This window comes from Heloderma suspectum, chromosome Z (genome assembly GCF_057233095.1).
Source record: "Heloderma suspectum isolate Gila_16-S chromosome Z, 16-S_ref, whole genome shotgun sequence".
Classification (NCBI taxonomy): Eukaryota; Metazoa; Chordata; class Lepidosauria; order Squamata; family Helodermatidae; genus Heloderma; species Heloderma suspectum.
Genome location: NC_139476.1, coordinates 1227334 through 1238580, shown reverse-complemented (window position 1 = coordinate 1238580; position 11247 = coordinate 1227334). Strand labels below are relative to the sequence as shown.

The 11247-nt window shown below is 48.0% G+C and overlaps 1 protein-coding gene across 1 annotated transcript; it reads right to left on the bottom strand.

Annotated features, from left to right (window-relative positions):
• Window positions 1-618: 618 nt before the first annotated feature.
• Window positions 619-2351, bottom strand: LOC146333452 (N-acetyllactosaminide beta-1,3-N-acetylglucosaminyltransferase 3-like). The gene has a single exon (XM_084825408.1). The coding sequence runs from the start codon at window positions 2349-2351 to the stop codon at window positions 1206-1208; it is 1146 nt and encodes a 381-aa protein (XP_084681534.1). The 3' UTR covers window positions 619-1205.
• Window positions 2352-11247: the final 8896 nt, after the last annotated feature.

The window sequence follows — 11247 nt, the reverse complement described above, 5'->3', positions numbered from 1 at the left end:
TGGATATTATATGTTCTGAAGCTCAGACAGCCTGAACTGCTTGCATTTTGGAAGGGCAGCTACCATCCCTCCAGAAGCAAGAAAGAATTACTGCCCCTCCCCCAGCCAATAAAGTGAGTGAGTGAGAGGATAGGGGGTCCCAAAAGGGTATCCCCACTTCTGCCCCCAGTGGCTTCCTTATAGACAAGCCCTTATCCCAGCAAAGCCTCAGGCAAGCCATTTTTAACTGATACCCGTGTCCCATGTATCGTGTGGTGCAATGCCACATTGTGGGTGACCACAGAGACCTAAGGTTAGTGCAAAGAGCTTTGTACATCCTGAATCAGAACAAAATCAAGCATGACTAACACACACACACACACACACACACACACGTTGATTCCAATGACAGATATCCACTAAGGCCATAAACGTTCCCACTGTCTTGGCCAAGAGTCTCTAAGCAAAGAAAGCTGCAGATGGATTTTTCCCTCCTCCTTTTCTAATTGGCACCAGTGAGCCATTGGGAGAAAGGTGGTGAGTCCTCCAGACTTGGTGTTCAGGCCTGGAAAGAAAAGGGCAGTGAACCATGTCCCTCCAGCTCCAGCACGACCACACGCTTGCGTCCAAAAAGTGACCTTGCCGAGGGAGCTCTCAAAGCTGCCATTTTGCCTGAGCCAAGCCAAAGTGGTCATGTTGAGACCCTGAATGAACCACCAAGCGAAGGAGGCGGCAGAGGAGTCAGTCTCTTCTGGAAACAGAAGGTGTAACAGAAGTCCCAGAGAAGTAGTGCATCACTGATCAGAATTCCTGAGATATCATAAAGCCGCAAATATCATTCATTTCTGATTTTGACACAATCCTTTAATGAAGAAACTGTGAAACGCCATGGAGAACCCAAAGTGGAAGCAAAATGCGTTTGAAAGAAGCCATCAAATCCAAACCATCTAGTCAGGGCTGAGGAAAAAACTTACCCTGACAACCACCATGCACCGATAGCTGGACGATTTTAGCAGTTTCTTGGCTCTCTCAAATAAAATCACATCTCTGTCATCAAATGTCCAGACGTACTTTCTTTCATCCTTCCTTTGAGGCACCAGGGGGGAAAAGATGCAAAACAGAAGCTATCAGCTGCAAACAAGAACCCATAAAAAAAGCAGGTTCTTTCGATCTTCAGTTTTAGATTCTTCTGACCTCTCTGTCCCTCTTCCTCCTCCTCGTGACCCTCAGAGACTCTGATAAACCTCCATTTTCTTCCCACAGACCAAGTCTGGCTGGTGAATGGCGTCCCACATCACCAGCATCTCATACGGCACAAATCGATGGACCAAGAGGAGCTCTTTGTAGTAACAGGGGTCGAAGGACTCCAGCCGGGAAGACGGCACCATCACGCCCACTGTCCGGATGCCCATGTGGGAGGAGGGTGCAAGGCCTGCTCTCTGCAGGCACATCCCCAGGTAGACGTCATCAATGGGGAAGAGTTCGATGCTGAGGGATTCCTTGTAGATGGTGTGGGAGGTGTAACCGGACATGAGAAGGCCTCCACCACCACAATACGGTGGGTAGGACTTGGATGTGGTCACTTGCTCCGGCACATAATATTTGCTCCACTTTTCCCGGATGGGGCCCACGTTGGTAATCAGCTGCCCCACGAAGAGGTGCTCATCTCCTGCTCCTGGGACGCTCAGCAAGTAGTGGACGATGTTGTCGGTGTTGGCAAAAACGTCATCATCTCCGTTGAAGACAAAACGGACTCCCGGGCACCGGGCCTCCATCCAGGTGTGGAACAGGACCTGTTTGAGGGTCAGGTTGAAGAAGCTGTCCTGGAAGTCCCATTGGAGGATGTCTCCATACGCCTCAGTCTCCAGCCTGAGGAGTTGGTTGAGCTTCCGGGCTTCCCGGGCATTCGCTGCTACTCCTGAGAGGAATACCCGGCGGATGTGGACGCCCTCAAATGTCCGCTCTTGCCCCCACGTCTTGCGGATGATCTCGCGCCGTTCATAGTTCCCAGGAGATGACTTGATGGCCAGGAGCAAAAAGACCTCGTAGGAGGTTTCCAGGCTGCCACACTTCTCCGGGAGGTCCAGGAGCAACGGGAATTCTTTGCAATGTTTATACCATAAGAAGTCTTTGATGTGATTGGGCAGTTCAGCGAAGCCAGAGACGCTGGCCGCTGATTCATTCACCTGGCACTTGGTGAGGGGCTTGGGGGCTTTGGTAGTGATTGGCGGGATCAGCTTGGAGGTTTCCCTTGCCTCTTCCACGACATGGCTGTTCGGACGGTCGTTGCTCCGGAGAAGAAACAGGAAGCCTGTGAACCCCACCAGGCTCAGGAAGGCAGCTTCCAACCTGTAGCACCATCTCCAGGGCATCTTCCCTGAAAGACAAGGGGACACTGAGTGGAAGGACGACACACCACTGTGCTCCCACTGGCTACAGAACATCCAGCTGCAAGACCACCAACTATCTTGAAAATCCAGACCCATCGGTATTTAGATTTGCGCCAACGATGTGTTTGGCATTCACATCACTGGTTTTAATAATTGGTGCCAATTTAAGGGTTTTTTTTCCCCTAATGCTGGTCTCTACACAGCCGACAAGTGGGGTATGTTTACTGAGATCAAGGCTGGTGGCAGAAGGCGTAACCCTCATCCAGCCATATATATATGAGCGGGGGGGATTTTACTAAGCTATTCTCCAGTGTATCCTAGGATGGTCAAATGCGTCACAGCCAGAAATGGGTCCGCAGTGTCGGAAGGAGTATATTATACACTGAAAACATTAGAAAAGTATCACAAACTGTCCAGGGAAAACTTTGTTTTTACTAACAACCAATGTTTCTTGGTGTTGTGGGGTATTTTTCTATCCCATAACACTTTGCATTTCTGAATATGATGAGGGAAATGTTCCCCAATGAAAGCCCGCGGTTTGTGCCAAGCTATTGACACCCAGAGTACTTAAGCCAGCTTCCCTGAATCCGTTTTCTTTGGTAAATCCATATGACGTTGTTATACCCCAGGCACATTGCCTGGTTTTGGGGCATAAAGACGCCCCAAGTTGCAAAATCAGTAGATTCTCAGAATAAGTAGAACAGATGAGAGGAGAGGATTCAGGATGGGAACAAGAGAGAGAGAAAGCCTTTGTAAACTTTAATAATTAATCTTCCCTTTTTACTCTCATCCCTCACTCTTCTTTACCTTGGGGCTTATTCCTGACAGATGCGTACAGGATTTCACTGTAAATGTACACATGTAAATTGACTAGGCAAGCTCATATGAATCAACCAAGATTTATTTGATTTATTTATTTTATTATTTATTGCATTTATACCCCGCCTTTTTTCCTCTTGCAAGGAACCTAAGGCGGCTTACATTATCCCCCTCTTCCATTTTATCCTCACAACAACAACCTTGTGAGGTGGGTTGGGATGAGAGTGTGTGACTGGCCCAAAGTCACCCAGTGAGCTTCCATGGCCAAGCGGGGACTAGAACCCGGATCTCCCAGCTCCTAGTCCAACACTCTCGCCACTACACCACACTGGCTCTCAGGTGATCCAGTGACAACCCTAGTTAGATCATTAGGGGCAGAGGTCCTGAATTGTGAATGAGCCAGGAAAACTTATGCCCAGGATCCAACCCATCCCTGCTTACACTTTCTCTGCCCATCGGAGGCATTTAAAAAGCTTTCACAATGCACGTTTGAAGCCATGACTTTAATACTGAGCATGGGGCAATATGATTCCACTGAGGATCAACTGCCATATAGGACACCCCCAAAAAAGATAAAGATGAGGAAAAACTAGCTCTGATTGGTCTTCAGTGGCTGGTGGCAATTGGGACATGATCCAGAGAAATACACTTGCATAAGAGAGAACCTGGCCCTTCACTTTCTTCCCTCTGTGCAGACAAGGTGCAATTGCACAACAAAGGAAGTCTAGAAGAAGAAATGCAGAAGATACAATTGCAGTTGATTTTTTTCCTCATTCCAGAGTGATTATTCTTTTGCAGCACAAAGACGAACAGATTATTATTATTATTATTATTATTACTATTTCATTTCTATACCGCCCAGTTGAGGAAACTCAACTCAAGTTCCTCCCAAAACACACCACAATAGAAGATAATGAAAACATAACATACAATCGCTAATATACACCATTTGAAACAGTTTCATGCACAATCCCATGCATGTTTAGACAGAAAAAAGTCCTACAACTCCCAGCATTCCCCAGCTGGGAAGAAGAAGAAATGCAGAAGATACAATTGCAGTTGGTTTTTTTCCTCATTCCAGAGTGATTATTCTTTTGCAGCACAAAGACGAACAGATTATTATTATTATTATTATTATTACTACTACTATTTCTTTTCTATACCGCCCAGTTGAGGAAACTCAACTCAAGTTCCTCCCAAAACACACCACAATAGAAGATAATGAAAACATAACATACAATCGCTAATATACACCATTTGAAACAGTTTCATGCACAATCCCATGCATGTTTAGACAGAAAAAAGTCCTACAACTCCCAGCATTCCCCAGCTGGGGAATGCTGGCTGGGGAATGCTGGGTGTTTTAGGACTTCTTTCTGTCTAAACATGCATGGGATTGCGTTCGAAAACAGCTAAAACCGTTACAGTAAGATATTGGACCTGATAGAAATAACCTTTACGGTGGTGGAGAGGTTTCTCTCAGGGTGATTGCACAACAAACGCCTTGTCTAGAAGCACCCTTCCTCTCTTTGTGGGACCTGCATGAAACAGGCTCACACAGACACTGAGAGCTTCTCAAGGCACACGTTGCGCCAACCATGCAACTGATAATCACAACAAACCAATTGCCTTTTCTCTCCAACCCTCCTCCCCGCCCTGCCCCCAAAGCATCCAAGCCTGTATTATTGGCAAAACATGACCGGATCACAGCAACGTGTGTGGCTGCAGTGAAAAAGGCAAATTCCACGTTCGGCATAATTAGGAAAGGAACTGAGAATAAAACTGCCAATATCATACTGCCCCTATACAAATTGATGTCACCACACCTAAAAATGACCTTGTCGAGCTGGAAAAAGTGCAGAAAGGGGCAACTGAAATGATCGAGGGGCTGGAGCATCTCCCCTGTGACAGAAGGTTACAACAGCTGGGATGGTTGAGCTTGGAAAAAAGGAGGGTCAAGGGAGACATGACAGAGGTGTACAAAATTATGCCTGGTGTGGAGAATGTGGAGAGGGAGACATTTTTCTCCTTCTCCGATAATACTAGAAACCAACGGAGTCATCCCCTGAAGCCGATTCATGTGAGAGTGAGGACAGATAAAAAGGAAGTTAAACAATGGAATTCACTTCCACAAGGCATAATCATGGCTACCATTTCGGATGGCTTTAAAAGAGGACTGGGCAAATTCATGGAGGAGGAGAAGGCTATCAGTGGCTACTATGCGACCAGGGGCAGTATGCCTGTGTACACCAGTTGCTGGGGAACATAGGTGGGAGGGTGCTGTTGCACTCATGTCCCATTTCTGGGCTTCCCATTGGAGCATCTGGTTGGTTGCTGGGTGAACAAAATGCTGGACTAGATGGACTTTGGTCTGATCCAGCATCAGGGCTCTTCTGATGTTCTTAACAGTCTTACGGCTACCAGCCAATATTTAGTTTTGTTGCTGGTTGGTTGCTTAGAAAAGGTAGTTATCTCTGCAAGAGTTAGGAAAGAGCTGAGATTCTCTCTCAGTTTTGGAAGGAGATACCCAGCAGAGCCTGGGGAGGGTGCTACACAAACCAGTCAAAGGGGAGAGGGCTGTGTGTGTGTGGTTCTGAAGGCACCTATGATGAAAAGTATCTGAGGATCCAAGGATGGGCAGAAGATTTATCTCTATCATTTTTACTCCACCCTTCCTCTACGGAGCAGTGTTCATGATTCTTACACACACACACACAGCTTTTATCCTTACACAACCTTGCAAGGTAGGTTAGGCCGAGAGGTTGGAACCAGGGGCAGGTGAGGCTACCTACCGTCCATTTCTATAGGAGTGAACAAGGCGATTTTCTATTATTTGAAAAGATGGATTGCTATGCTTGACTATTACTTGGCCAAACTCTGCAGAAGAGGAAGGAGCTGATTTGGGGCTGATTTTTGCTCCGAAAGACTGGCCTATGCTGGATGCTAATAAAGATTGGGAAATTACTCAGCAGACAGCATCTGCTAGGTGGTACCATCCTTACAAGTGCGAGAGATCTCTCTCGTTCTCATGAATTCTTTGACTGATTTCAAGTGGAGGGAAGTATTTACGGAACAGTGTTTCCAAGCAGTACCTTCTCTTTATCTGGGACGGCCAGTGTGTAAATCTCCCATACTTCAATGACTCTGTATATGTGGAGTTGAACAAAGAGAGAATATTCTACACTCGCTCACTCACACTCTGTGTGTGTGTGTGTGTGTGTGAGAGAGAGAGAGAGAGAGAGAGAGAGAAATTGATTTGTACACTGGTCCCCTTAAAGATTTCTTATACCTCCCTTGAAAGGAATGTCTGATAAAAAATCCTGCTTGAGCAAACGTGTCAATTACTTGCAGATACAGATCTTTACCTAATCAAATAGCCTGGTTTGCTATCACTGCCAAAAGCATTTGAATAGGGGCGTAGAACTCCTTTTAGCCAACGGGCCAAATTGCATTTCAGAGAGGCCACTTTCCGGTGGCGGGCACTGCCAAAGGCAACGGGAAAAACAACCTGGGCAAAAGCTGCAAAACTACCAAAGATCAGTGGTTAAACGCTATTGCTGTAAATTGTGAGTATGATTATTTGATTGGATTAGTATGTCCAATTCTGCCCCCCGCCCCCTGCCCTGGTAAAATTTTCCTACATGAGAACCCGGCAGTTCAGGCCAAAGCTGGATGAGGCCCATGAATTCATTCCACTTGAAGCTGCTTAAAAAAAATAATAATGATTTAAGCATAGCTGGCTGGGGAATGCTGGGAGATGTGGGACTTATTTTTCTGTCTTTTTTGGACTAAACATGCATAGGATTGGGGCCTTAGAGACTTTAGAGTCTTACGACTCTAACTGTGAATAAAGACAAAACAGAATGCAACTCCCGAACAATGATAAAACGATCAGCCAAAGAGCCCAGTAGGTTTGGCCATGCCTTGGCCAAACAGCCAAGAAAAATCATGGAGACAGATTAAGATCTCAAAAGCCTGCCAAAATAAATAGGATTTTTAAATGCTCCCTGTCAGGAAGCTGCCAAATTCATCACAGACAATATTTTGTCACTGGGGCAAAATAGGGACACGCTGGCAACATCCCAAGCCTTACACAAAGGGTCAAACACCACACAACGTCAAAACACCGAGGGAAATTGCCACCTCTGCATTTGGAATTTGCATTGGGAGGGGGAGCCAATGGGGAAGCCCCCCACAAAGCCAATGGGGGATACCCCCCCCCCAAGCAAAACTAGACAGGCCTCTGACTGCAAAGCGCTTACAATCTCGAACAACTTGGGAAAACAAGAGCAGGAAGGAAGGGAAAGGGAGAGTGCAGCTTCACAAATCGCACCTTGGTTTCAGTTGGGGGAAATGACGATGAAGGGGATAAGCCAAAGGCTACCCTCAAAAAAGTGGGGTTTGGAGTTGGATCTGAAGGGCAGGAGAGAAAAAGAGAACAAGAAATACGCAGGTGTTCTTGGACGCAGGTGTTCTTGGACAGTCAGGGGCAGCAAGGGATGGTTATGATGGAAAGTAAGGGAGCTTTCGTTGCTGGAGGCGGCAGAGTATGAAAAAGGCGAGGTGGGGGTTAATGCTAATCCCTTTCTCCTGCCAGATACCCTGGGGCAAAGTACCATGTGCTGTGTGTCACCTGTGGGTTTGGGTGGGTGGGGTGTTTCCTGTTGAGTTGGCTTTCTGAGCTGCATTTCCAAGGCCCGAACAGGAGAATTCCTCCCTATTTGCAAGGCAGAATTAATTGAACAGGAGAATTCCTCCCTATTTGCAAGGCAGAATTAATGCAAGCGGAAGATCATGTCTAGCAAGAAAGACTAGAGCTGCAGCGGGGAGAGAACAGAAACTTTCCAGCTTCTGAAGGCAGGGTGTGGGGAGAGAACAGAAACTTTCCAGCTTCTGAAGGCAGGGTGTGGAACCCTTTTTGCCGTCAGGGCTGCATTGCCTATAGGCAACCTTTCAGCAGCCCCATGCCTGTAACAGGTGAGGCCAAAGTCAAAAGCAGGCAGGGCCAAAGTATGCACATAAACACACGTCAATATGCCCTCTCTTCATGCAGTGGGAGGTTTGGGGGGGGAAATCTTCCCGCTGCCTCCAATGGGAAGCTTTTCTCGCAGTAACTGCTGCAGTAGAGTTCCTTGCCCCAGCCTTTAAGCAATTCAGATTTTGACCACCAAGGTGTGAAAAACTCTGTGGGGAACAAACTAACAAATGAGAAAAAAATATTTCCAGGCTACCTTTAAAGGTGGAACCCTCCCAAGACAGTGTCCAAGATAAAAAGCACACAAAGTGGAAACAATTAAAATCCATTAAAATGTGTTTCAATAAATATCCATACAAACTGAGATTGCCAATTAAAAACATGCAAAACTAAACTGACCAGTAAAAACAAACAGACCCAACTTAAGGGAAGGCTAATGAAAACAGACAGGTCTTCAGAGCTTTTCTGATGAATCCCTGATGGAAGTTGATTCCAGAGGTCCAGGGCTACCACTGAGAAAGCCCCGCAGCTCCAGAAACCACAGATAGAAAGGGCACGAAGAATGGAACATGAATTGATGCAGCGTGCAGTGATTTACACAGTCCGAGGGGACAGGTTCGTGCCCCAAGGACCTTGCAGTCTAAGCTTCCACGGAGCAGAGTCAATGGAAGAAGAGACAGACTCTGACAAAAGAAGATGTGCCAGATTGTGGTCACACATACCTAACATTTGGCTACATTTGGGGAACAGAGGATGAGCCAAATGCTGTGTGGGGAAGGATTATGGGCAGGGAACAGTGGGGGCTGGGGGCTCTGATGTCAGGGGGCAGTGCATCCGCTTTGGGTTTCAGATCGAACCAAAATAGCTCTAAAGGAGCTATCCAAGATGCACGGACTTCGACAGCAGATTGCATGTCCAAGCCCATGTTCGATCCGGAAGGCACAAACTAGGTAAAATCCTGACGAAAAATTAACGGAAACAAATTTCCCATCCAGATAGCGGGAGAGAAATCATAAAAGTTGCATGTGTTCATTGACAGGTATAGATGCAGATGTGGGAATAATGATGATGGATTAAACAGAAATACAAGGCATCCCACACTAGCGGGAAAGATTCTGTGACCAGGCGAGCTGTGCGTCTCCTGCTCATTCTGCCGTCCATGTGCTGCTGCTGGGAATTTCCGAAACCCGCCCTGCTCTGCTGCCCCTACTTAGAGATTCCTGACCTTGGACTGAACAGCCTTTCAAACAGAGGACTGCCATCTGCAAAGGAAGCCACATGGGCCACCCTACTATGTATGCTCCTCCTTCTGGTGGCAAGACGTGAACTGCAAAACGGCCCAACTCCCGGACTGGCTTACAAATCAACACTTGAACAGGACGGTCTGTGCCCGTGATCTTAAAAAGGCATGACACACAAGGGAAAAGGGGTGGGAGGGAACGGGGGGGGGATTAAGTAGACTTTCCGCGTGCATCGGAAATGGCGGCATCCTGGGAAAAGGGTCCATGGGCAAGAGATACCCCCTTTTCCCCCTGACCTGCTGTGTTATGCGAGTCCGCCTCCTTTCAACCAGGCTTCTCTGCTGTGGCAGCAGATCTCCATCCACACTGCCCCAGTGACCGCCAAAAGCTTTGGCTCGTTCCTCGTTTGCTTGTCTGAAGTCTCCAATTAAAGAAGTCCCGGGTCAGCCAGCCAGGCCTGGCAGCCGCCTTCTCTCCTTTGTCGAGGTGAAAGATGAGCGCAGCGCCCAAGGTGGGCGGAGAGGTCGTCCGAGGGGCAAACAGAGCCCAGAGAGAGGGCCGTGGCCCTGTGCCACAGCTCAATGGGGAGGAAAAGCCACCACATTTGGGCTGGCCACAACTGAACTTTGGCAGTCCATGGCCCCCACACAGGCTGGTTCCCAAGCAATATCCGGGCCCACCCACTCAGTGGTATGATAGAGCCAGAGGGGGTCTCAAAAGGTCATCTAGCCCACCCCAGATGCTGATGCAATCAAATGGTTTTCTAGCTGCTCTGGGGAGGGGGTCTCCTCTCACCTTAGCACAACCTCCCTCAACCCGGCGCCCTCCAGATGTGTTGGACTACAAATCCCATCGTTCCCTTTCAATGTGGATTAAACAAATTAAGGTGAGAGGTGTAGGGCTCTATCCATGTCCCTCAGTCGCTCAGGTTAGCTAATTCAACCCTCTCTTATAGCTTACAGCTTCACGTAGTCTTCTAGTTGTTTCAGGCTACAACTCTCAGCATTTCTGACCAATTGCCAGCAGGGGCTGATGGGAGCTGAAGTCCAGAACAAATGGCCAGAGGTCACTGGAACGGAGAAGGCAGGGCAAGCGTTTGGAGAGTTCTCTTTCGCAATCCCATCCACCAATCCAATCCACCAATCCCATCCACCAATCCCATCCACAATCCCATCCCATCCCATCCACCAATCCCATCCACAATCCCAATCCCATCCACCAATCCCATCCACCAATCCCATCCACAATCCCATCCAATCCACAATCCCATCCACCAATCCCATCCACCATCCACCAATCCCATCCACCAATCCAATCCACCAATCCCATCCACCAATCCCATCCACAATCCCATCCAATCCCATCCACCAATCCCATCCACAATTCCAATCCACCAATCCCATCTACTGTTAGGCAGAGCTGGCACCTGCCTTGCGCACCAGTTGCTCGGGAGAGGGGGGACAGAAGAGAAAGCCTCCCCTGTGCCCCCTAAGTTAGCTAGTTGCCCTCAGGGTCAGTGGTAGAAACTGTCCCATTGCCGGCATGGAAGGAAGGTTCCATTCACCTCAGCAGCAAAATGCCTCTGACCGGCCCCAGTTGCAAAACCCACCGGTCTCTCGCTGGCTTTCCCTGTGCGTCACAACAACAGAGACCAATGTCTCCTGGTGGGAAGGAAAGCCACCACCTAAATCCAACCTGGCACATTCCAAAACCTGTGGACCCAGTTTCGTCAAAGCGTGCTGCCAAAAATGGGGGGGGGGAGAAAACTGGACACACGAGATCAGCCGGCTGCCCAAGGTGACAAAACCCAGGTTGAGCCAGTTTGGGTTGAGCCCACAGGATA